The sequence below is a fragment of the Cibotium barometz genome, chromosome 55 (assembly GCF_041138505.1).
Source record: "Cibotium barometz isolate CiBa-2024 chromosome 55, ASM4113850v1, whole genome shotgun sequence".
Classification (NCBI taxonomy): Eukaryota; Viridiplantae; Streptophyta; class Polypodiopsida; order Cyatheales; family Cibotiaceae; genus Cibotium; species Cibotium barometz.
In genome coordinates this window covers 35,777,992-35,805,381 of record NC_141100.1, presented here as the reverse complement: position 1 = coordinate 35,805,381, position 27,390 = coordinate 35,777,992, and the positions used below count along the sequence as shown (strand labels likewise).

The window sequence follows — 27,390 nt, the reverse complement described above, 5'->3', positions numbered from 1 at the left end:
TACCTATGTACCTGACAACTATGATTCAGGGTTTGGGTGGACTGCAGTGCTTGAGGAGGCACGGGATCCTCAGAGAGGAGCTTCACAGAGCTGTAGTCGGAGGACCTATTGACATACTCTTCCTCCAGGAGCACCATCTCTTTGAGGGTCCAACCCATAGACGCGAGAAGATTCTCCAGGGTAGAAGCTACACCTTTTGGTCCCGCGCCTTCGGCCCCTCCAGGATCCACGACATTGGCAGTCCCAGGGCCTCCCTTAGTTTCTTTTCAACTTCTGGAAGGGGCTATGGGATAGTTTTCAGCCAGGGAAGATTACAGTGTTTCTATGGCAAGTAGCCCATTAGAGCTTAGCAGTTGGCTCTTGGTTGGCCTTCAAAGGTAGATCTGTAGTTTGCTTCAGGTGTGGCCATCCACATGAGTCCCAACATCATTGCCGTTGGGATTGCCCGAAGGCTCAACTGGTTTGGCAGAGGATTCTCCACATCTTCACTATGGACTGGGCTCCCCGTACAGTTACTTGGGGCACAGTGGCTTGGGCCACAGAGCTTGAGACTGTCATGGCATATGAGGAGGATAGTGGGGGACTGGCATTGCATGTTGCTCATCATCAGATCACGACAGTTCCAGTTCTGGTCCCATCTATAGTTCACTGGACTCGAGGTTCTTGTCAGTGATGGGAGATTTGCAGCAATATTGCTGCATAGCGTATATGTCCAGCTTGTTGCAGTGAGGACACCTGCACTCAACCTGCGGAGTCCATCCGAAGCATATGGCTCGACATCATTCACACTCTTCATGGACATTGGGAGAAACTCCAGGGTTGCTCTGATCGCATGTGGGAGTGCCGTGCGGGCTTCCTGGGGACTTGGGGGGATGACCCGTTTCTCACTATGAGTAGTGGTGAGCCCATTTGGCATTATAGAATGCCAGTTTGGTTGGTCCCTCCCCCTTGTATGATCTAGCCCCCTCCCACTAGAGGGGCCAGCTTAAGGAGGAGAGCACCACTCCCCCTTTTTTCATTTTGATTATTGTTTCCTTTACAGAGATATATTTGGCCCGTGTGGATTTTTTTTTTGGTAACTAATAGAAGGATCTCCTTTCCGAAAAAAGAGAGAGATAAAAAGCAAATTTAATCTCAATACTAACATAAGAATTACTTAAAAAAGGTTAAATTGACATTGAGAGAGAGGTTGTTGGAGCCCCCCCCCCCCACTTCGCGCTACCCCACCTCCCTCTTCCTATGCTTTTTTGCCAGCTATTGTCCTCACCCTCCCTCCCCTTTCTTGCACACTACCCCTTTGTTTGCCCTTTGCGCGCTTCCTGCCCTTGTATCATATGGCTCAGATTTGACATTCCCAACTCATAGCTCTAGTCTTTGTTTGCTTTTGTACCATGCGGAGATTACATGGTCACTACTGTATCACTTTTGGTCTTAGAGACCCATTGGATCTTTTGCAAATGTTTAATATAACTTTCTTTCTTTATTTCTTCCACCCACCCCAATTCTTCCCCTTGTTGCCCGCCAGCCCTTTCGCCCGTCCTTGGTTTCTTCGTGATTGACATCAAATCAGCTACATGTTTGCCAATCTAACTCATTCATCTTCTGTACTTATCTTTGATTAATGTTCCGTCTCCCCAAGCCCTATCCTCTTCGCCCCTTCGTCAGGTGTTTTCAGCTTTCGGGCAGGTCCTTTCTTTTGGCAAATATCGACATCTTTTGGTCTTCTTACCTCCAAGAGGACTCCATGCAGCCACTTCGTCATCCCCGATTGAGGCTGCCATTCCTTGCCCTTCCTTCTTAGAAGCAGACCTCCAGCTCCTCGCTTTGATAGTCGCATCCTTGGAGGCCTCCACCTTGGTTTGCAAGATTGTGTGTTGCCTACGAGCATGTGGATAGCTTAGAGACCTTTTGCAGGCAAGCCTTATTGGTGAGATTGGAAAGATCACTGATATTCATCCTTTGGGACGTGGATACTATCAGGTTGAGGTGGATTCGACTAAGCAGGCCATAGAATGATATGGTTTTATCAGAGAACTATTACGAGCACTTATCTTAGCAGTCCCGTGATGGTGAACATCCCCCTCCCCCCCCCCCCCCCACACACACAAGTACCTTCGACGAACCCGCCACCGGTCCCTTCTTTCTGGAGATCGTTGCCTCGTCACGATCGCTCCAAGCATCCAGATTCCCGTGAGGCCCTCTGACCCTTGGGAGCCTTTGGCAGGCCCGATCACGCAGCCCCTACCCCCCTTCCCTCGCAACCGCGTGCTCTCCTGTTCAAAACATGCGTAGCACACATGATTGCCTCCATCCAAAAAATATGACGCAAGCCCTTGCCTTTGACCATACATATAGACATCTCCATTAAAGCTTACGATGCATTTTACCAAGAATACATCCCTCACATACATGTTTGGGAGGTAGCTCAACATGTGGCATATCCTATACCATTTTATGCCTCTGCAAAAGCATCAGATTACCATAATTCACATGCCCAAATTTGGCATGCCATATCTCTGCGTCTTGCATGGCAAAAGTGGTGGTAGAAACCATACATACATCCTGTGCTTTCTTCTCAAATGCGTCGGACTGATACAAGCCGTGGTATAATGTCCTAGAAGTGACTATCTCATAGTCATAGTCACTAGAAACGTTTCGGGGTTTTTGGCGTTTCGGGGCAAAACGTTTCGGCCTTCAGCTAAGAAACGCCAAGGTTTTGGTTTTTTTTCTATATAATTTTGCATTGCTAAAGTTCCAAACAATAGGAACTTTTAACATTTTGAGAAACAATTTTTTTTAAAGAAACCAAAAAAAATTAGGAGTTTCTGAAACGTTTCGAAAGGTTTCTTGCGTTTCGGGGTTTCGGGGTTTCTCACTCCAAAAATGCGTTTTCTTGTGACTATGCTCATAGTCCTTCTCTCTATCTCTTATTGTACACCTGTCATCCTCAAAGTGGAATGCATAGCCACTTTTAGCAAAAGAGGAGACTGATAGCACATTCTTCTCTATGCCTGGTACATAGAGTATATTTGTGAGATATGCAACTCTGGCCTCATTCTTTGCCTGACACGTAGTCTCAAGCGATCTTCGAGGTCTTGCAAGACCAGATATGCGGAATAATAGATCTCTTGATAGACAAGGAGATCAATGCCATAGCTTGGGTAGCTTGGGCATCGTAGGCATCCCATCACTTCTGCTCTTGACTCTTGAGTAGCAGTACTAGCAACTGTAGGAGCAGCTGCCTGGGCACCTCGCTCACCCCTTTGAGGAGTGGCAAGAGATACATCTGTTAGAAGTCATCTCCTGTCTATTTGTATACACCAGGGCCTCTGTTGTGGGTGTGCCCGCCCGTATATCATTTTTCCACACTCCCCGTATTTTTTCCCTATTTTTCCCATTTTTTTCTAGTGGCTGGAGGGCTGCCAGGTGATGCCAGGAGCATCCTATTGCTGGCCGACTTGATCTACTTCAGTCGTGGGCTGTAGGAGTGCTGGCCGACTTGCTTTGCTCAGGCGTAGGCATCTGTAGCTGGCCGACTGCTATTTTCAGCAGTCGTGGACATTTTACACAGTCGTGGGCACCTTCTGGAGCTGGCCGACTGCTCACATGGAGATGTATATATTGCCCCTCAGCCCCCACCACTTTCTCATTCAGTTTTTAGGGATCTTGTGTATAGAGAAGAGTTTACACACCTATCTCTCTGTGTTTCTTGTGGTGATTATTTTCTGCAGTCTACTTGCTCTTGTCTACCCAAGTTTGGTTGTCATTTCCGCTGCATATTCTGACATGGTATCAGAGCCCTAGGCTCTAGGAGATCTTGGGCGTTTTTTCTGAGCAAGAGGGGGAGCAACAGGTTGCTGATCGGTGGACTGTTCCGGGTTGAACGGGAAGAGAAGGTGCAAGAGGAAGGCAGGCAAAGGGGCTGGACAGCCACTTGCATATTTTCTGATTTTCAGATTTTTTCCCACCCACCCACCCTTTCAGGTTACTCTCCGAGATGGCAGATTTACTCGAGATGGCTGAGAAGCACGTGAAGATTCCGACTCTCCCCACGTTCCCAGTGGATCGTCAGTTGGACGGGTCCAATTATGGCATCTGGAAGGTCATGATGGAGTCAGTTTTGGAGTCATATGATCTTGCTGATTTTATTATCATTGGGGTGCCACGGCCGGAAGCTGAGGAAGGGGAGTTATTATTGACGAGGAAGGACCGAGAGGCACAAGCACACATGTGGGACCGTGTCAACGCCAGGGTCCGGTCGTTTATATTCCTCAATTGCACACCACATGTGATCAACCATGTGAAGCACATGACGCTGGCGAGAGGCATATGGGAGCACTTGGCTTCTTTGTACAACAGGGTGTCACCCATGAAGCGGATATCCTTGGAAGTGCAGATGCGGGTTATGAACCCTGCAAAGTCTTCGACGATGCGGGAACACATTAACAAGCTGCAGGCCCTTCAGCAGGAAGTCCTTCAAGCTGGGAAAGAGATATCATCCGAAGACATGGCCATCGCGTTACTTTCCCACTTGCCTGGTCAGTATTCCGCTTTCTATTTCTCGTTGATCACGAGTGGCAGGCTCAGCACCATTACTTGGGAGGAGCTTGTGCCAATGGTCTTGGACCAAGAGGAACGTTTCACGAACCCTCCTCACGGCGGAGGTTCGGAGGCCTTAACTGGCCAACGGTCGAAAGGCCGTAATACCAACAAGGGCAAAGGGAAGGCTTCACCGGAGAAGTCTTTTGAGAAGAAGCCTGATCCAGAACGAGAGAAGCTGAAGGCCGAAAGATCGTGTAATGATTGTGGCGAGAAAGGCCACTACTGGAGGAAGTGCCCCAAGCGGACAGGGAAGAGTGCTGATTCCTCAGCCTCAGCTGCGAAGACTCCGGCATTTGTGCACTTGGAGATGCTGGACTCCGATGCTTCATCATCTTCGAGCGAGGAGGCAGTTGGCTTCACCGCAAAGGATACCTGGGAATGGATTCTCGACGGTGGTGCTTCCAGGCACATGACTCCATCCCGTGACTTCTTCCTGGATCTGAAACGGCAGTCAGGTCGTATTTTTATTGGCGATAACTCCACTATTCCGATACATAGTGAGGGCCGGATGGAGATTATTCCCGACGGCAAGGGGGGCAAGCATGCTTCCTGTGTTCTTTATGTCCCTGCTCTGGGCTTTCATCTTTTGTCAGTGCATGAGGTATGCAAGACTGGCTTTCGGGTGGAATTTGAAAAGCATTCAGTTGCTCTGAGGGACCGTGAGACAGGCAAAGTTGTTTGGGAAGGCGGTGTGGAGAATGGCATCTACAAGCTCTCTGCACTCTCCTCACTGACAGGCTCTCAGGTCGGAGATTTGTGGCACTTTCGTTTTGGCCACTTAAATGTGGATGCTTTGCGGCGCGCCTTCCGGGACCAGATGGTGGTTGGCTTGCCAGATGTTGGTAGTAGGCAAGGACGCTGCAGTTCTTGCATACGTGGTAAGCAGCACAGGGAATCCTTTCCGAAGCAGGCTTCCAGGCGGGCTTCGAAACCATTGGAGTTGATTCACACTGACTTGTGTGGACCACAGCAGATACCATCCTTGGGAGGATCTCTCTACTTCATGCTGCTTGTTGATGATTGTACCAGATTCACGTGGGTCTACTTTCTTTCCCAGAAGGACCAGGCTTTTGCTCGGTTCAAGGATTGGCACGTGATGGTGGAGAAAGAGTCTGGATTTCAGGTCAAGACTCTCAGGGCTGACAAAGGAGGTGAATTCTCCTCGACTGTATTTTTTCGGTTTTGTGCAGATCATGGCATCAAGAGGGAATTGGCCAATACCGGATTGCCTTCGGAGAATGGAGTTGTTGAACGTAAGAACAGGACTGTGGTGGAGATGGCGAGGACTATGCTGGAGCATCGAGATCTTCCTCGTCCACTTTGGGGTGAGGCTGTGGCAACAGCTGTCCATACCATTAACCGCTCTCCGACGACTTCTGTACCCCACATGACTCCATTTGAGGCATATTTTGGCAGGAAACCTGATGTCTCGCACTTCCGTGTCTTTGGGAGTGACGCGTATGTACATATTCCGAAGAAGCAGAGGGGGAAGCTTGACTCCAAGTCCCGCAAGCTGGTATTTGTGGGGTATAACTCTCTTTCCAAGGGATACAGGTTGTATGATCCAGAGAGGAACGAGATTATTGTCAGCTGGGATGTGGTCTTTGACGAGCATGTTCCAGCATCCACTGTCGAGGAGCCGCCACTTCTTGGAGATCCAGAGGAGTCTGATGATGATTCCCAGTATACTACTCCAGTTGATCCACCTCAGTCATCACAGGAGGTTGAGCCCGCAGCTGGAGTTGAGCCCCCGCGACCACAGGAGGCTCCACGATCTGTTCGAGTACCTAGGTGGTTGTTTGACACCCTTCGGGAGTCAGGTGTCACGGAGCTACCCTCCGAGTGGACCACAGAGGACGGCCCTCGAAGATCACATCAAGTCCGAGATAAAAGCAACACGGCGGAGCTTCTTTAGGTGAACTATGCTCTTATGTCTCGTATCATGCGAGATAAAGAGCCCACTTCCGTAAAGGAAGCCCTTTCACAGGATACTTGGAGGGAAGCCATGCAGGTGGAACTTGACGCCATCGAGAAGAACAACACTTGGGAGTTGGTACCGAGGCCGTCGAAGCGGTCAGTCATTGGTGTCAAATGGGTCTTTAAGACCAAGTACGCGGCTGATGGGTCGGTGGACAAACACAAAGCCAGGCTCGTGGCTAAGGGTTATGCTCAGCGGCCAGGCATCGACTACGAGGATACCTTTGCACCGACAGCGCGGATGACCACGATTCGGACCGTTCTTGCCCTTGCTTCTTCTCAGAGGTGGCCCGTGTACCAGATGGATGTAAAATCAGCGTTCCTTAATGGTGACCTGCAGGAGGAGGTGTACGTTGAGCAGCCTCCAGGCTTTATTGTTCCAGGATCGGAAGGGATGGTTTACAGGTTACGTAAGGCCTTGTATGGTCTTAAGAGCAGGCTCCCAGGGCTTGGAATCAGAAGATTGATTCCTTCTTTATTTGGACTGGATTTCAGAGATCGGTTGCAGATCCGAACCTGTATCTCTTTCGGGAACGCGGCATGGTCACACTTATCATCCTTTATGTGGATGATCTCATTCTCACCGGCGGTCATGTGGAGCACATTGGAGTGACGAAGGCTGCCTTGTCAAAGGAGTTTGAGATGACCGACTTAGGCTTACTCGACTTCTTCTTGGGATTGGAGATCTGGCAGACCCAGAGGGGGTTTTTCGTCTCTCAGCAGCGGTATGTTCATGAGTTGCTTGAGGCCTTTGGGATGGAGAACTGCAAGCCTATTACTTCGCCGATGGACCCGAACACAAAGTTAACCGTTACAGATCCTTGTGAGCCAGTTGATGCCTCGCAGTACCGGAAGTTGGTTGGTTCATTGATCTGGTTGTTGAACACCAGATTGGACTTGAGCTTCTCCGTGGGACTGTTGAGCTCTTTTATGCAGACGCCATTGAAGACTCATTGGGACGCAGGATTGCGGATCTTGCGGTATCTGCAGAATACGAAGGATCTGGGACTCTTTTACACAGGAGGGAATGGAGTCAAGCTCCAAGGTTGGAGTGACTCAGATTGGGGAGGAGATCCAGACACGAGGAGGTCTACTTCAGGATACACTTTTACCCTCGGCTCAGGAGCGGTTTCTTGGAGCAGCAAGAAGCAGCCAACTATTGCCCTTTCTTCGACAGAGGCAGAGTATCGGGCTGCTTGTGGTGCTGCTTGTGAGGTTGTATGGCTGCGGAGGCTGCTAGGCGAGATGGGGTTTCTACAGAGGGAGCCCACAGTCATCCAGTGTGATAACCAGAGTTGTATAGCTATTGCTCGGAATCCGGTTTTCCATGCCCGGACCAAGCATATAGAGATACAATATCACTTTGTTCGTGAGAAGATCTTGGCGGGTGACATCTTGCTACTTTATTGTTCGACGGAGGACAATGCGGCGGACCTCTTCACGAAGTCTCTACCTCAGGCTACGCTCAGGCGGCACTCCAGCTCCCTGGGGTTGGTTTCACAGCCAGGAGCTGAGAGGGGGTGTTAGAAGTCATCTCCTGTCTATTTGTATACACGAGGGCCTCTGTTGTGGGTGTGCCCGCCCGTATATCATTTTTCCACACTCCCCGTATTTTTTCCCTATTTTTCCCATTTTTTTCTAGTGGCTGGAGGGCTGCCAGGTGATGCCAGGAGCATCCTATTGCTGGCCGACTTGATCTACTTCAGTCGTGGGCTGTAGGAGTGCTGGCCGACTTGCTTTGCTCAGGCGTAGGCATCTGTAGCTGGCCGACTGCTATTTTCAGCAGTCGTGGACATTTTACACAGTCGTGGGCACCTTCTGGAGCTGGCCGACTGCTCACATGGAGATGTATATATTGCCCCTCAGCCCCCACCACTTTCTCATTCAGTTTTTAGGGATCTTGTGTATAGAGAAGAGTTTACACACCTATCTCTCTGTGTTTCTTGTGCTGATTATTTTCTGCAGTCTACTTGCTCTTGTCTACCCAAGTTTGGTTGTCATTTCCGCTGCATATTCTGACAACATCTGCTGGACGTACATCTTCACCATTCACATAACCCCAAAGGTCTTTAGCCACAGCCAGATTTCTAACCATAAAACTCCATAGGGAGTAGGTTGCCACCTCTTGGGACAAAACCCTAAACACATCCGATGCATTCTGAGCCATAGATCCTATAGAAAAGAATCCAGTCCCACGCTAGTGCCAAACGCACTGCAGATAGTGCCCCACTGAATGCACCCAGATGATGCGTAGTGGCTCACTGTAGCAACAAGTATATGAAGAAAAAGACAAAGTGTAGAGTATAAAGAATGTACTGGCAAGTATCTTTTGGAGCCAGAAATAGGTGCATGGAGCTGATGTAGCACTCAGAAGGGAGCTGATGTAGAGTATAAAGAATTTACTGGTGAGTATCTTCTGGAGCCAGAAATCGGTGTAGGTAGCTGATGTAGCACTCAGAAGCCTCTCTGGTGCTGAAGCGAACTCTTCCAGGGAAGCTGGAGTAGGGAGACTGTCTGGACAGTAGCGTGGAGGCAGCAGTCACGCTCTGGAATGCCTACACTCACCCCTGGATCTCAGCCGCGGGGGTGAGCCTCTCTCCGCTACTGCCGCCGGTTGGGTGGGGCGGTGGTGGTGCTCTGCCACCGGGCTGGGAGGAGAAGCTATGGTGCTCTCCCCATTAGGGCGGCTTGCTTTTGGTAGTGGATGTCCTTGGATCTCAGCCACTGGGCGGGACGATGGTGGTGCTCTCCCCACTACTACCACCGGCTGGGTGGCGCAGCGGCGGTGCTGTGTGCCACTGGTTGGAGGAGGGAGGTGGCGGTCTCTCCCCACGAGGGCCGCCCATTTTTGGTGGTGAAAATGGGTGGTGGCTGACTTGGCGGCGGAGGGAGGAGTTCGGGCGGAGCTTTGGCTTCGTAGGGCTTACCTACAGAACCAGAGTTCTAATACCAAATGTTGGAAAGGAGGGAAATGGATACGTGCAGAGCAGCAACCTCACTCACACAAGGAGTACATAGAGAGGCGGCAATGACAAGACGTGTAGATGTGGTATGCACGTAGTCACATCATAATAATAAAGTGAAAGTAGAAGTCACAACAAACCCTAAACCATAAGCGGTGTCCTTTCACGACGGACGTCCTGGGGAAAAGATCCGCAAGGGATAAAAAGTGCCCCTGGTAAGCCCGTGTTTACACTTGGCACTCCACATGGCATAAAATGCTTTCACTCCCTCCTCAGTTCCTCTTAGATTTCTGGGACAATTTTTGGCAATCTTTGCTAGACGATCCACTACTGCTAGGATGGAGTCCTACATTTACCAAAGGTAATCCAATGATGAAATCCATGCTTATGCATTCCCATTCCATTTGCGGGATGTCTTAAGAATGCAACTTTTCTGGTAGTTTTATTCCTTCATCCTTGATCTTTTGGTAGATTAAGCATCGAAGGACATGTTGTAATACATCCTTCTTGAGTCCTGGCCAAAAGAAACATTTCGTTATAGCCATGAAAGTCTTCACATATCTGGGATGTCCTGCAATAGGTTTGTGTCAAGCCTCATTTAGAATTCTTCTCTTCAAATCTCCTCCGTTCGGAACACAGTCCTTGGACGGCATAGATGGAGGGGCTGCCATGAAGTCCTCCAAAGTGGGGAAAGCCAAGGGCATGGACCGGCTATCTAATGAGCACAGATGACCGGTCAAAAGCAGGGGCGGGGGGTGGGGGGTGGGACGTAGGAGGTGGGGAGACAGGCAACCGAGGGAGTAGGTGGATATGGTGGTGGGGCAGAGAGAGGCGACGGGCTAGGACGGGAGGAAACCGGCGGGGAGGGTGTCAATGCTCAAAGGAGTAAGACAAGGGGAGGATGTGATGGGGCAAGGGGGGGCACAAATGACTAGGTGGGGAAGCTGCACCTCTCCTTAGTCTTTCCTTGGATGTGAAGGCCAATGTGAGGCAAGCTGTCTAAGGAAGGTTGGTTGAGCCAAGATGGCAAGAGAACCCAATTGGTGCGTAAGCATGGGGAAACTAGGGAACGGGGCAAAGATTGGGTGTAGACGAGCAGGTTTGCACGTGGGAACCGGAGTTATTAGTTGTAACATGCAACTGCTATGATTGTGTAATGCACAACAAGACCTTTATACCTTTATGTTAGTGAACATCAAGCAATCCACTTTTATCTTTATTCACAGGAGATAGAGCCGAAGAGAGAGAGAATGCAGAGACGGCACGAGATTGGGTCCCAATCTACCCACTTAAGGGCCCCCTACGGCAACCAGGAGTATTTGCTTTATTACTTCGGAAAATTTCTGTTACAATGCAGAAAACGTACCGAAGGTAATTGACGGAGGAATGCCAAACACAAGGACATTGTAGACCAAATGTCTGCTGAACCATCAAACGGGTTGAAGACAACTATGAAGCCACTTCGGAGAGCTTTATGCACACCCAGATCTGGTGAGGGAGGTGCACTGCTGAAGGCTGAATGCAGAAGAGAGCTTCAAGCTGCCTTGGGACTGCAGCACAAGAGTGCTTGGCTGAGATTGATGTATGCACAAGACAAGGGTCTCAGGCATACATGCTTCTGCACTTTTCTACTGCTGAAATCTATGAAGAATGAGATGATTTTAGGCAATGGCTGAGGGCTGCTTATATATGGAATTTTGCTGCTGGTGGGTGGGTGTTACTGCTGTCGGCCTGTTTTTATGTGCTCACGACTGCTGTTTTTAGCATTAAATGCTATCAAAGCAGAACATTGCTTCCACACGTGTGGTGTATGCTGTCCTGGCTGCTGGCTGACTGCATCTACACCTGGCCGACTAGCTGTCTAGGCCCTGTAGGGCTTGCCGACTGGCTGTTTGCCCTCTTTGTGTGGCTTATGGTGGCATACAAGGCAAAGACTCTTAGGTTGGTCCCCAAGGGCTGGCCTAGAACCTTAATCCCTCTGCTAAACCTAAATGCTTCTAAATGCATGCTATGCTAGGCTGACTTATATGCTTGACTGTTCTCCAAGTGGGTTAAGTGTGACAGACTCTAAGGCTTGGAATGGCCTATGTTGCTCGTGCTTGGCATGTCCCTGGACTAGGGCTCACAATGGGGTCATGGTATATGACAAATTTTCCTAAAAAGGTACTACTTCTATACAAGTATGGCACTGATGAGCCAATGAGGTGATAGCTCAAGTGGTGAAGGTGTTTGTCTAGGACCAGGAGGTCTTGGGTTCAAAACCCCACAAGGTGCTTGCTCGGAAAAAACACCTTTGGGCGATGAAAAATGATAGCTATGGGAGGATCTTGGGCCTAAGGCCAGTTGGATAAAAAAAGTAGGCACTGATGATGAGCCATTGTGTCACACCGCACCTTAGTGCATGGGTGCATGTGACATTAGTATATACGGAAGGGGTGAAACATTCTCCTTTTGGCAGTATTTTCTTATTTTGTGTTTGTGGCTATGTTGAGGTAGTCTTCTTTCCATCGTGCACGGAGGTGGAGGTGAAGCTAGGATTCAAGCCTGAGTAGCTTGCCATGTGCCAAAGAAGATCGTGCTCAGAAAGTTTGATGATAAACTGTATCCTTCTGCTTTGCATTCTTTGTGGCATCAATTTGTAGCGTAAGTTTTTGTGGTACAAATGTCCGAAAAGGACAAAGTTATTCTTGCTACTAGTTATCACCCCAATGGCCCTCATCATGATGCAAATGATTCAACCGTTTGAGACCCAATATACTCTAGAGTTTGAGCAGATGAGATCGGAGTCTGAGGCTGACCGGGAGCATCAGCGATGCGAGGCCAAGGAGACTTGACATGCCAGGAGGACCACCATTAAGCTGAGGTGGAATGGCAGCACCAGGAGTTCATGGCGATCCTCCAGTAGTTCGCACGTATCCTCTCAGTCAACCACCCATGTCAGAAAGAAGGAAAGTATGATGATATACTCGGTCCTTCAGCTTTGCATTCTTGGCTGCATTAGTTTAAAATCCAAAAAGGACATGTTGGCTGCCTGTGCGCATGGTGGAAAGACTGGTTGCATAACAGTAAGAAAGCCGTGACTGTGGTTGTCGTGTACCAGTGGGCCAAGTTCGAGGAAGCTCTCAAAAGCAGTTCCTATCACCACAATTGGTCGATCGTCTTGGGGACGAGTCTTGGTCAAGGATTGTTTCGAACTGCATGACATAATTTCACTGTCCTGTTTTTGGGAAGAAAGGACTACTTTTTAATTATATTTTGTCTTGCTTTGGCTTCACAAGACATGTAGTGTGCTTTTCTGATAACATTTTTAATGAGAGAATAATCAAGTTGTAGCATGTCTTGTTGCGTCTTATTGCAGGCCTCATCCAAATGAATGTTCAGGCAGTGATCTGGATGGAGATTTGTATTTTGTGAGCTGGGATGAGGAGTTGATCCCCTCAGCAGTAGATCCACCTATGGACTACCAGCCACCGCCACCTAAATTGCAAGATCATCCAGTAACAATTCAGGCAAGCCACTCACCCCACAGTGACAATGGAAAGACGCGATCAGCTTCATTAAATTCATTTCTTGTACTGTTCCTCCTCTACATGCCTTAGTGCCCCCCCCCTCACCCGCGCATGTTTAACCTGTGTGCTTACTACGTGTGATATGTTTTTCACACAGGAAATTGATTCGTAGACTTCATGACCAGGCTCATATCAAATGCACACACAGTCTTTGCTGATACTGAACTTGCAAAGGCTCGAGATACAAAATGTTTGATGCTTGCAAAGTTGTGCTCTGCAGCTGTTGATTTCCCAAAGACCGGAGTACCAGTGATTTTACCTACCAACCTTCGGCCAAAGGCATACCCAAATTTCATGGAAAAGAATGATAAAACCACATACAAATCAGAGAGGGTGCTTGGGAAGCTCTATAGATCAGTCATAAAGGATAGCGAGGACAAGAAGATTTCCCCTTTTACTAAGCAAGAGGCAGCTGGATGCTATGATAAAGAGCTAGAGATACATGGGTTTGAGCATTATGTGGAAGAAGCACATGCACTGAAACGCTATTATGATGAAAAGTTACTTGCTTTGATGTATCAGTATGATGTGAAAAGCGAGGCTGAGATCTTCACAGGTAACATTCTTAGCTTGTCTAGATTGTATCAGAAGAGACCAGGAGAAGTCAAAGAGAGGATACAAAGAACCATGAACTCTTTGAAAAGGGAAGCCAGGAGCTGGTTAAGGAGCCATGAAGAGAGCATGGATGATGATCATGGTGATGTGTCGCCGGTGTTCTTTCAAGAAGAATTGGCAAAAGCGTCGGCGTGGTATCATGTGACCTATCATCCAGATTATGTTGTGGAGTCCAATTCTTATGAAGATTTTGAGCATGAGCATCTGCTTAGCTTCCCTTGGGTGGTTTATGACAAGCTCTTGGCCATCAAAAAAATGCATAGAGTTGTGAATGGGTGACGTTCACTGCAAAAGAGAGTTTAAGCGCCATGCTGAAAGATCATGTTAGATGTAGAGCACATCCAGAATTGCCAATGTAACAGGAGCTTCTGATGGTGGTGGTGGACAATGCTCGTCTTGTATATTAAGAAGAGTTAGCGCTGTGGGTTTTTTCTCGGACAGATTCAGGCATTGAATTTTTGGGACTGAGGGGCGCCCACCTGGATGCCAAATGAGCAGCCCAGGTTTGAATCCTGAACCCAGGCATAGTAAATAGGCCGCTCAAATCACTATTTTGTCTGAAAAGAGGATAAATAAATTCCTGGCTACATGGGATTGTACATTGCTGTTGCATCAATCTTCAAAGGTCTATGATGCTTTTTCATGGTGCACTAACATTGGATGATTGGATGAGCAACCTTGCCTCTCCAAGACTCACAGGCAGCCTGCGAAAAAAGAGAGATTTTACCAACCTAACCCTTGCCCAACCCCCACACATCCCATGGGTAGGGGACCAGTTTTTTGTAAGACCCACCCTCAATGTGATGCACCCATAAGAACTTCAGGGGGTTTACAGACTTTGGGTGCCTACGTTTTTCAGAAAAAAGCAAGAAAAATCCCAAAAATTGGGGGGATCTTCCCCACCCAAGCTTGTGGATGGAGAGTCTCCCGTGTGAAAGAGCTAATCTATATCTATACTATCTAATAAGCATAGGTTTTCCCCCTGCCACTTCACTCTCGCTAGCCATCTCTAGAACCATCTCCTTTGCTTCTCCTCTAGCTCACGTGACAGCAGTGTACAAAGGGGCAGACTGTGCACGAGTTGGGACAGTGCCACAACAGCATGGGGGTGTAGAACTAGTGAGTTAATTTTAAATTTTCATTTAAGCTGTCTAGCTGTAGCTTTTCAATTTTTTCCTTTGAGCTGTCTAGCTGTAGCTTTCTAGTAACACCACCACAGACACCCACTAGAGGGATCAAACATTAATTTACATCCACTAGAGGGATCAAACATCAACTTGGATCTTTTAGTTAGGAGTTTAAGCAAACATTTGAAAGCCTCAGATACCATGTAAATGTTGTATAATGCAATCTTAGTTGTTACTAGTACTATTGCAAATGGTTGAAGCCATTAAAAAAAAGGGAGCATCGAAATGGTCCTTTTCCTTGGTTTAAATTAAATTTTGAGGTATATTCTCTAAAACGTTGTTTTTAAAATTTTATTCCCTAAGGCTCCATTCAATTCTCCTTTTTAGAATCGATTCTTTTTCAATATTCTATTGTTAGTATAAGTCGGCATGAAGTTTTTGTTCGTATGCATATGCATACATATGTATATGTGTATGCAAGCATATGACTGCATGCATGTGTGTATATGCATTTTTGCATGTGTATGTGTGTGCAAGTGTGCGTGTATGTGTGTATTTTTGTGCACGTGTATGTGTGTGTGTGTGCATGTATGTGACTCTCACATACTTTTATCTACGTGGGTCTCTCACATGCATTCTCTCTATGTCTATGTTATGTGCACAGACACAACCCTCTCACACATATACACATGCACATGCACATGCACTCTTCTCACACCCGTCTTGCATACACATTCTCTCATACACATAGAAACTCTCTCCTATCATCAGATACAATGATACACCAAAAGAAAATCAAAATCAGCAAACTCAACCTCCTGCCCAATTGCTGGTAACAGGCGACCGACAAGAGCGCAATTCCAATCCCGGCGGACGAACGGGCAGCGCGCACCGGCGACTCCACCCACCCACACACCAACGTGGGTGTCTCATAAGAGACAAAGACAAAGAGGTGCTTATTCTTCCCTTTATACTTAGCTCCTTCTCTCTTCTTGACACTACATGGGATTAATACAAGGCTGCGTGTGGCGCTCTATGGTGAGCACGTGAGAAGAATAAGAAAACTAAGAAGAGTAAAAGAAAAGAAGAAGGAAGAAAAGAAGAGAGAGAAGAGAAGAAGAAAGAGAGAAGAAGTAGAGAGAACAGAAGAGGAAAAAAGAAGAAGGAGAGAGAAGAAGTATAATTTTTTTTAAGAAAAAAAGAAAAAAGAAGTATTTTTTTAAAATACATATATCTTTTGAAGGGATATATTTTTCCAAATCTTTACTTCCGCTCCATCCCCGATTTCTACCAAGCATCTACAGCCATGGATTCTGATAATGGCACTCAACCACCAACCATTTCGAATGTGTCACCTCTTCTCGCTCCTACTTTGGAGGAGCACATTCTTCTACTCAAGATGCAACTTGAAGAACAACGCAAACGCCAGTGCGGTCATGAGGAATCTCTTGATGTAATGCCTCCCGAAGATGATCGCTTGAGCAAGATTCTCAAATCCGTTTTCGACTCGCAACAACACACTCACAATGACTCCAAGATCAGCTGTCGCGCATTCACGTTCTTCAAATTTGACGGTAAAAAGGATGGTCGTCTAGTTCTTTCTTGGTTGACTTAATTTGATGATTATTTTGCTGGTGAACGATTTTTCAAGGAAGATAAAATAAAATGTGCTACTAATCATTTGAGTGATCAAGCTTCTTTGTGGTAGAACACACTTTGCATGGGTCCTACCAAGCCTCTTGCTTGGGATCAATTCCAAGACAAATTTAAGTCTGCTTTTCTTCCTCCACAATTCCACCTTAACACTCATTGAGCATGGAATGCATGACATGTCGTGATACAGTTTCTCAATACGCGGAGAGATTTTTGCAATCACTTCTTATGCTTCGTATGGTCGAGGATGTTCTTGAAGAGTCACTCCCACAAAATTATGAAGATGGTCTTGAGACAACTATTCAAGCGGATATGAATATGTTTAAGCCAACTTCTCTTGATGACGCAATCTCTCTTGCTCATAATTCCGAGCGCAAGAAAGGTTTGCCTCGTCAATTACCTCGCAATGGTCAGTATGCTTCTCCACCCAATCGACAATCTTCTTTCGTGGGGGGAATCAAAGTTTCGTATCTTCTTTTCGATGCCCTCAATTTTATCAATCTCCTTCATCACAAACAACGACGTCCATGGAATGGTAATAATAGTAATTTTGGTAATGGTAGTAGCAATGCACACACTTTTTCCAATTCAAATGTAAAGAACAATTTTAATACTACCGACCCAAGCAATGTACACCCCAAACCCAATTCTAGTCACAATAGTAATGCACCCACTCCTCGTCCTACCCAATCTTGTTAGGGCAATAATGTGCCTATATGCTTCAAGTGTCATCGAGTGGTGGGACATCGAGCCGGCAAGTGTACCTTTCGTACTACTCAAGTGGCACAACTTCACAATATCAAAGACGACACATACTACGATGGTGATGGTGATGGTGATACGGCTCCAGATTGGATGGAAGAACAACTCAACAATGAAGAAGTGGGTACGTAAAGCAAATTGGCAGAGGTACTTCAATCACTGCTCACTCTTTGCTTCGTATATGAAAGGATCTATTAATAGTAATGATATCACTATTTTGCATGATGATGGTAGTACGTATGATTTTATTTCTTAAAAGGCAGTTTGTAGATTGCATTTGGAGACTTATCCTTCATGTTATAAGGTTAAATCTACATTTCAAGGCACACGCTACATGGGCACTCGTGAAGTACATGACCTTGAGATACAAATTGGACCTTATTAAACAAAAATGAAACTTTCTCATTGCACCTTTGCATTCTAGTGACATCATACTTGGTATGCCATTTAGACATGAATTCAATCCACATATTGATTATTTTATGCATACGATGGATTTCACACATAATGGTACTCTCATGCAATTAGTGGTGATTGTTCTCTTGAGATATATCCATTATTATCCCATATCCAAGCTAAACGTGCACTTCGGAAACAATCACGTGCATACATGATTTTCGTTAATGAAGTGCAAGCTTATGAAAATAATCTCACTCTCTCTCAACAAGCATTCATGGCTAAGTTTCAAGATTGTTTTGTAGATGATTTACCTCCTACCTTACCTCTTTCATGTCCTAAAGACCATACTATAGAGATTATTCGAGGTAGTAGCCAACCACCTCATAGAGCTCCTTATTGTAAAAATCCTCTTCAACAAAAAGAAATAGAACGCCAAATTAGAGAATTATTAGACAAGAAACTTATTCAACCTAGTAGTTCTCCTTTTGGTGCACATGTTCTTCTTGTTGAAAACAAAAATAAGACTTAAATGATGTGTATTGATTATAGAGCTCTTAATAAGGTCACAAGTTAAGAATAGATATCCCATCCCTTGTGTTGATGATTTGCTAGACAAGCTTAAAGGTGCATTTATCTTTAGTAAAACTGATTTGAAATCTGGATATCATCAAATTCGAATGATTAGTTCTGACATTTATAAAACTGCTTTTCATACTCAAACTGGTCATTATGAATTTTTGGTTATGTCTTTTGGTCTAACCAATGCACCTGCTACTTTTACACACATGATGAATCATATATTTCTTGACTATCAAAATTGCGTCATTGTTTTCTTTGATGATTTGCTTGTCTTTAGTAAGAATCATGCCAAACATGAAGAGCATCTTGCATTAGTGTTTAATCTTCTTAAATAAAATCAACTTTATGCTAATCTGAATAAAAGTCTCTTTTTCCAAGATGAAATTGAGTACTTAGGCCACATTGTTTCAGGTGAAGGTATCAAAGTTGATCCAAAAAAGGTAAAAGTCATTGAGACTTGGCCTATTCCAACATGTGCTAAAGAAGTTAGATCTTTTCTTGGTTTGGGTGGTTTTTATAAGAAGTTTGTCCATAATTTCTTATTGATAGCACTTGCTTTGACAATGTTACTTAAGAAAGGTCTAGTTTTTCAATGGGGTGAAAGCCAACAAAAATCATTTGATAGACTAAAATATTTGTTGACTCGTGTCCCTATCCTCTAACTTCTAGACTTTACTCGACCGTTCTTCCTCGTAGTCACTAATGCTAGTGGCTCAAGAATTGGTGCAGTCCTCATGCAGGATGGATACCCTTTTGGCTTATGAGAGTAGGAAATTGACACTATCTGAACTTTCATATAGTATATACGACAAGGAATTATTAGTAGTTGTCCATGTCTTACCCATGTGGAAACATTATCTTATGGGTTTTGAGTTTATGATTAAGATCAATAAACAAAGTATTAGATATCTTCTTAATCAACCTCTTATCTCATACCGCTATATTAAATGGGTATCTTTTATTTAGAGTTTTCATCCTCTTATCCAATATTAACCGCTATATTAAATGGGTATCTTTTATTTAGAGTTTTCATCCTCTTATCCAATATTAACCTGGTAAGAGAATGTAGTGGCTGATGCACTCAGTCGACAACCTTCCATTTCTAACATTTTAGTGCTTGACATTCATTTTTTACATAATGTGCATGATTTACATGTTACAGATCCTATTTTTTTGATGTTTGTTGGCACAAGTTAGAAACTAATAATTGGTTGTCTCTTCATAATTCTACATATAATGATGGTTTCAGTTTCTTTCAAAAATGTTTATGGATTACACTTCCTTATAGATCTTTTAATCTTGAAGAGATGCATTGTTCCCTATGTGTTGGTCATCGTGGCATTCTCACTACTCTTCGTACCATAGAAGAATATTTTTATTGGCCACAATTAAAACATGATGCTGCTTCTTTTGTATCGGAATGTGTGATATGTCAACAAGTTAAAAGACACTAAGGGAAACAATATGGACTACTCATTGAGGCCTTTACCTATTCCCGCGGCACCATTGGAAGAAATTTCTATGGACTTTATAATTGGTTTACCTACCACATCTTCTCGAAATGTTATGATATGGACAATTGTGGATAGGCTTAGTAAGCAAGCTTATTTCATTGCATGTCATAATACATTGAATGCTTCATCAAAACTGTCTTCACAAATCATGGATTACATAGTCATTATTTCGGATTGTGATTCTTGATTTTGTAATCATTTTTGGATGGCATTTTTTTAAAACTTAGACACAAATTGATTTTAGTTCATCCAGAAATTAATGGACAAACTGAGGCCACAAAGAACACTATTCTAGATCTTTTGAGGTCTTACACTATCTCATCTTTTGAGGTCTTACACTATCTCATCTCCTGCAAATTAGGATCATTATTTGTATCTTTTGTAATTTTCATATAATAACACACCTCATACAACCACTGGCGAAGCTCCTTTTGAGATTGTCTATGGTAAGAAACTTTCCACTCCAATTACTAGACTTGCTCATGAAGTTCCAGCGGGGGCCGATGATTTTATTGTGACTCAAACCAAATTTAGGCTGAAGCTCATGAGTCTATTCTTAAGACTCAACATGCTTACACTAAACAAGATAACAAGCATAGAAGAACAAATACTTTTGAAGAAAATGATTTAGTTTGGCTTCGCAAGCATAGAAAAGCGTAGACTAAAGTCTGTTGAGAAACATCCAACCATTAAATTATCTCCATGATTTTATGGATCTTTTAGAATAATTGCTAAAATAAATGACAATGCTTATCGTTTATTCCTTTCTGACCATTGGAATATTGATAATTTCTTTCATATTAGTTTACTTAGACTCTTTAAAGGTACACCACCTTTTATCCCCATTTATGATGACCCTCCTCACTTAGAGGCTGATACATAAAATTTAGTTCTAGAAGTAATTCTTCATCGTGAACAAACTATAACTCGTAATGGAAATGTTTATGTCAGATATTTGGTTAAGTACAAGAATCATCCTATAGAATAATCTCAGTGGATTCTAGACCATGCCCTTGCTACACACTCTGCCCTGATCGACTCCGTTCACAGACAGTTGCAGTGAATTTAAACTTGGTATTAAGACCGATGTAATTGTGTGAAGATCACCGATTTGATGTATCACACGATTATTAATTTATTTTGATATTTGGCATTGGTATGTGTGAAGGTTACCGATTTGAGGTATCACACATGGTTATTTTTTCCATGCAAAGGTCACCAAATTGAGGTATTGTATGAGGTTTTGATATTATGGATTTCTATGATGGATATTTTGAATCTCTATTTTCTTTTGTGTAAAGATCATCGAATTGAGGCATTGCACATAGTTGTTTAAATATGCAAAAGTATCGACTTTGAGGTATTACACGTTTAGCAATTGAGGACAACTTCTTTTCACAAGGGAGGAATGTTGAAATTATTTGCATTATTTAAAATTTATGGATTTATTGATGGATATTTATTTTATGTGCAAGCGAGATTGATTACCTCTAAGTTGTCACATATTCTGAGCTTATATTGTGAATGTCAATGTAGATCAGTAAGTAGGGTTAGTGTGCAGGATGTGCATGGATCCATTGGGCTTGATTCGACTTAAATCTAGTGATACATGATGAGTGGCGATTATTTATTTGACAGTGGTAGTGATATTTTATGTGTACATTAGTGTGCGCAACATTTTGATATACATTAGTTCTATTTTATGCGTGAACCTTAGAGTGTTCACATTTTTGTATCTAGACTTATGTAAGCCCAATGTGGAGATCCATATTTTTGGCTGTTGCTTTTAGTATAAGGAAATATAATTAAATACACCATGAAGAGGACGTGAGCCACACTCATGGTGGGGGAGATTTAACCCATTCTTGTGTCACGTGCATAGCTTTCTTTCAAGTTAATTTTTAATAGAGGGCCAACCGTGAGCTTCCAATAGAAAACTTGCATAGTCAACCATAAATAGCTGGTCTTTGGTGATATCTTCCAAAGATTTGGAAGTGCCTGGAGAAATAACATCCTTCTTGGGCACTAGTTGGGGCTACACAACCCCTTTTCCTCTAGTTTGTATACCAATCATAGGTCCTTCTTGATCCATCTTAGTTGGAGGGGCAGTAGAGACATGGAATCATGATGGTAGGACAATCATTTGTGAAGTCTCCAAATTTGTGACAGTGGAAACAAGCTCTTGCAAATGCGTCCCATTTAATCTCAAAACATTTTCCCCCCTAAGCATACCATCTACTTCCATACTAATCAATTCAAGGTTGGTTTACATGTGTCCCATAAAACACAACTTAATTATCCATGACATTGGGCATATCCCCATGTCTTGCTAGTTAAACAACAACAAGTCTCCACACAATGTGGTAATGGGCTCCCAATTGCCACCATTGTTGTGTTTATAGAAACGATAATGGTCTATCTACCTTCAGTCGATATGATATCTCCCACTATGCAAATTCGTTTTTGTGCTAAAAAATAAGATTTTCTTGGCTTAGCCAGCCAATGGTGTATCAAATGCTCTACTCCAATGCACATTTTTAGCTACCAGTGTGTGGAGGCACTGGCCTATGTGCCTAATGCAAATGTATGAGCACAAACTTTTGGTCTTGCAGCAATTTGGAAGAGTAAGGACATCCTGGAATTTTCCTTATACTTGACCTACCAAGAAATCCGAATAGGAGAGATTCCAATGCCCAAAAAAATCACCCTTGTAACATGCACACATTGCAACCAACATTCGTGCCCATGGCTGTCCTTGTTCCACAAAAGTTATTATCATGGTACTTTTTTGAGCCAGTACATGGTAATGCACATTCAAGATATTCAGGCCACCATGTATTTTAGGGCTGCATACATGCTCTATTTTCAATAGTCTTAAAGCCTTCCTATCAATGCTTATTTTCCATAACAGTTCCATTATTTATGACATGAATGTGTCGAGCGATTTTTTGTCCCAAATTAGCAACAACGACAAGAACTATATGTAGGCCATTATAATGGATTGTACTATTCACGCAACGTGACACACAAAGGCCATGTAGACAAGTGCCAGAATCAACATTTTGTTTGACTTTTGTTTGCACCCATGTAACTGCTTCTTAGAAAGATATATTCCAACCTAAATTAGTATCTTTCAAATTCCTAGTGATTTGGCATGGGGGGTAGTAAATCTCTTGGACAGAGTAGTAAACTATGCCAATATTCCTATTTAAGTAGTAGCAACTTTGACTTTCTAAATTTGTTTTTCATCCTTGTTCCTGTCCAAAACATGCATAAGCACTATCAAATCCTTTAGAGCATCTACCAGGAAGAAAAAAGGCTCATTAGGATATGCTTGTGCAACTATTAATGACCCATCCGATTGCACTAGTCCATGTAATGCTCCTTCCCAAGTAAGAGTATCCATATATATCAGTAGAGGATGAGTGGCAATTGCATACAACATGAGCTTAGAGGGCAGCCCTACCTAATCGATCTTCCCAAAGTCCAGGGTGATAAACCTTTCCCAATGGTATATCTAGTTGTGCTGCCCTCATACAGCCAGTAGGAGTAGATGACTCCTATTATTTTTAGACCAAACCCCATATTCATAGTGGTAGCAACAATAAAGTCTAAATGAGGGTGATGATAATAATTTTCTAATGGTAAATCTAGCTATGGTGCCTGCATATAGCCAGTAGATGAGTTCTCTCATTTTTGAACCAAACCCTAGGCGTTTCAAAGTGGTGGCAATAAAGTCCCAGTGCACTGTATCAAATGCTTTGCCAATGTTTACCTACAGTAGCAAGACCTCTTGATGATCAGTATATTTAGCATACTCCATTCCCACATAAGCATTACGTATGTTGTGTGTGATTTGTCATCTAGGAATGAATCCATATTGGATGGGATGCAACCCTTTGTCGATATTCTATTGGAGATCATTGTTATCACCAATTTGTATAGTATTGGCATTAAAGTGATAGGTCTCTAAGCAACAAAATTTGGGCATACATCCTTTTTTAAAGCTAATTTAACAAGGCCCTCTTGCCAAGAAGCAGGCATCACTCCTTGTAACCATGTAACATTTATTATTGCCAATAGAATGTCCTCTCAAAAACATTTAAAGAACTCTACAACCAATCCATCTCATCTTGGTGACTTCACTTACCTAGTTTAGCAAGAGCATTTTGTAATTCCATGTTTGTGAGAGGGGATTCCATTTGCATAGCTTCTTGTTGATTAAGAATTGTCACATTTATAAGCATCTTTGCTTTTGCTTTGAACTCTACCCATAGTGAGAAGTTCCCTAGTGTATACAACAAAGACAAATTGGAAATGTGCCACGCATTCCCTTTCGAGTTTATTACATCATTGGTCCACTGACCACATTAGACTTCTGCACACGATGTACGCTTTGCTCTTATCTCTTAGCATGCAAGCTTTTGAAAATTTATTTTGAGAAACCTTTGTCTAGTAAAGGCCTTTGCCTTGCTCGTATTTGCCATTTTTTCTATTTCCTATGGTTATTGTTATCTATCATATATCGTGCATTTAACAACTTTCTTCCTCCTCTTCATTCAATTGTCTTGTTTGTGCAACTTCATGCAATGCATGCATATCCACTTTGCATCAATTTGTTTACTCCCTTCGTTGCCCCATATACTATTTTCCATATTCTATAATGATAGATTACTTCCTTCTTTTGCAAAGTTTTTGCCTAGTAAGTCCAGTTCATAGCAGGTATCTTCTCTACGTAATGCAATTATTCTGTACACCTTTTCTTGATACGCATCACGTGATAGGTACAAGCTATTGAATATGAATATTCATTTACATGGTATCCTTGCATTGTCCATAGCTATTTTAAAATGCATTCCCACCCATAATGGATAATGATCCGATGATTGTGATGCATAATCCACACATACCTTCATAGGGCTTAGATCCCCACTGCCCCCTGCCACAAGCAGATTGGAAACAATTACATCCTGGTGTGGCAACAGACTATTGCACAAAATGGATGGAGGCTAAAGCTCTCAGGGGATAATTCATCACAATCAGTAGCCAAATTCTTGTATGAAAACATCATGAGGAGGTTTGGATGCCCAGTGGAGCTAGTCAGTGATCTAGGGCGAACATTTCATCAATGATGTGATACGACAGCTGACTCAGCACCACATGATCATGCACAAGAAGTCCACAATGTATTACCCACAAGAAAATGGTCAGGTAGAATCAACCAATTAAGTACTCTAGCGGATACTAATGAAGATTGTAAACCAAAACAGGACAGACTGCGACGATCAGAAACTTCATTCAGCATTATGGGAACTTCGGATAGCCTTAAAGGTAAGCACTGGCTTCACACCTTTCTAACTAGAGTATGGATTAGAAGCTATGGTCCCCATGGAATTTGTAGTGCCTAGGCTCAGGATTGCCCTGGTAGAAAAGCGTAACCCTGAAGAGTTAGTTAACCAGCGGATACAATAACTCCTTCAATTAGAGGAAGATAGGCTCTGCAGTGCATGGATTGTTGAGGCAGCTCAAAGGAGGAGGAAGCTTTGGGTTGACAGAAACACAAAATACAAATCTATGAAAAAGGTGACAAAGTGCTACTCTTCAACTCAAAGCTTGGTCTGCACCTAGGGAAGCTCAAGATTAGATGGATCGGATCCTACCAAATTGAAGAGCAATTGGGACCAAGAACATTCAAGCTAAGAACATTAGATGGAACGAGCCTCCCGAAAGCCGTAAATAGATTTCGACTCCACTCGTACTACGAGGGAGCTGACACCAGGCATTGGGCGCAGTAGTGGCAAACAGGGATGATAATGCGGATGCGTGTGCTTGCTTACAGTTTCAATTTTCAATGTCCAGAAGGAGGAAGAGATGTGGCAAATTGCATCCGCTGAGTAGCTGAAGCAGCCATGCACACAGACATGCAACACCACCTAATTTTGGGAAAGGCAGCCACAATAATTTCCCAGTGACACGTGGGCATAATGATCTTCTTGGGAAGATACCACGCAATTAGTACAATCATGGGGAAGCGCAACAGCCACCTCGAACCCGTTTGCAGATATGAAGAGGCATGAGGCACCTGCCCCTAGACAAATTATGGCACGAGCATCACATCACAAAGGGCACAACCGCCACCCTGATTGTTTGGCAAAGATCATATACTCCCCTGCTCATTCTTGCCTCACTTTTTCTTTTGCGCTTGCCTCTCCACTCCCTTTACTCTCCTCTTCGCCCCCATGGTCCTCTCCAACAAGTAGCCAAGTCCACCATGGTAGGAAGCAGCAAGTCCATCGAATTCGATGCCTGCATATCACTGATTGACCCTCTCCATCATGCAACATGGCTATAGAAGATAGGCCTCTACGAGTTTGCTTCACTTAGTTGGGGGGATGGCAGTACCATGTAATTTTTCAGCAGCTCAAGGTTGCTTTGCCAGTATGCCCTCTACATGTCTGCATGTCCTGTTCCCACTGGTTCATTACCTCTAGTGGCAATTCTACCACTTCCAAAGTCTTCATTTGCTACCTCAACCTATTGGATCTACAACTTCCCTCTAGCTATTAGCAATTCCTTGCGTGTGGTTTCTGTTTGCAGTCTCCACATTTCTAATCATTTGTATAGCATGGTCAGTGATTTTTGTGGCCTTTTCTTTTGTAGTTTCCCCACGATCTTTTCTACTTCAGTTAGCTTGTTGGTGAACAATACATTTCTGGCCTCCTGCAGTTCATCTACGGCGAGAGCCTCCAACTCCAATGCCTTGTTGGTTTGCTTGGTTACTTCAGCTTGAAGCTGTTTTATTGTTTATTGTAGCTGAAGCTACTGCTCTCTTCAGGAGTCTTTTTGTTTTCCCTCAGCTTGGTCGTTAAGGCTTAAATGTGGTTGTCAGCTTCAATTGCTTTGGCTAGTGCATCTTCATTCTCCAGATTTTTAAGCTTACAATTTGTGATGATTGCTAGTGAAGAGGACAACACCTTGTGCATGTTAGGGCCTTCTTTGTGCAGCAGTGTGTTGAGGCGATCCCCTAAGGCAGCAAAACTTGCCTGATTGGTGGGCCCCTCTGTTACTGTGATTGTTTGTGTGACATGTGGATGTGGAGAGCTGACATTTGAGGGCACTGTTCCTTCAACATGATGTTTGGTTTGATGGGGGAGGCCTCTCGGGCTGCCAAGAGTTTGCCGATTTCAGAGAGTTGCTGCTTCTCCTGCTGGGTAGCTGTAGCAGCTGCCCCCTTTGCCTTTTTAGTTTGCAGGGTTGTGGCATAGGTCAACTAGTCATTTGCCTCTTTGAGGACTTTGGGCCAATTTCTGTTTGCCTGCTCCTCTTATCTAGCTTCCTTATGGGCTGTTGCCTCTAGTTGCTTCTTCCTCTATTCCTCCAGCCGTCTTGTCCTTTCTTTAGCTTCTGCTGCCTTCATGAGGCAGCTTTCTCCTCCCTCGCCTTTCGAGCCGCTGCTTCTTCAGCTTGTTTCTTTGCTGCCTCTTCTGCAGCCCTTCTTCCTTCCTCCTTTGATTTTCGAGTAGTCTCCTCTTTGGACTGTTGTTTCTCGACCGAGCTCTATTCTGGTAGCGTCCCCATCTGTGCCAATGCTTTGAGGTGGCCAGCCATTTTGGAGTGTCCTCCTGACATC

The 27,390-nt window shown here is 44.1% G+C and overlaps 2 protein-coding genes and 1 pseudogene across 4 annotated transcripts in view; all 3 read left to right on the top strand.

Moving 5' to 3' along the window:
• Positions 1 to 15,104, top strand: part of LOC147607683 (RNA-dependent RNA polymerase 1-like) — a 38,335-nt gene extending 23,231 nt beyond the window's left edge. For all 3 annotated transcript variants that reach the window (XM_086790488.1, XM_086790486.1, XM_086790487.1), the window contains exons 3-4: positions 12,901 to 13,051; positions 13,209 to 15,104. In XM_086790488.1, the coding sequence (XP_086646614.1) occupies positions 12,901 to 13,051; positions 13,209 to 13,223 (166 nt within the window). In that variant the 3' untranslated portion in view covers positions 13,224 to 15,104. The remainder of the gene's footprint in view (positions 1 to 12,900; positions 13,052 to 13,208) is intronic.
• On the top strand, positions 13,229 to 14,005 carry LOC147607684 (putative RNA-dependent RNA polymerase 1 pseudogene; annotated as a pseudogene).
• A 1,003-nt stretch (positions 15,105 to 16,107) lies between the features above and the next one.
• On the top strand, positions 16,108 to 26,629 carry LOC147607682 (uncharacterized). Its single transcript, XM_086790798.1, has 3 exons — positions 16,108 to 16,427; positions 16,697 to 16,888; positions 26,574 to 26,629. The coding sequence occupies exons 1-3, from the start codon at positions 16,160 to 16,162 to the stop codon at positions 26,627 to 26,629; spliced, it is 516 nt and encodes a 171-aa protein (XP_086646924.1). The 5' UTR covers positions 16,108 to 16,159.
• The last annotated feature ends 761 nt before the right edge of the window (positions 26,630 to 27,390 follow it).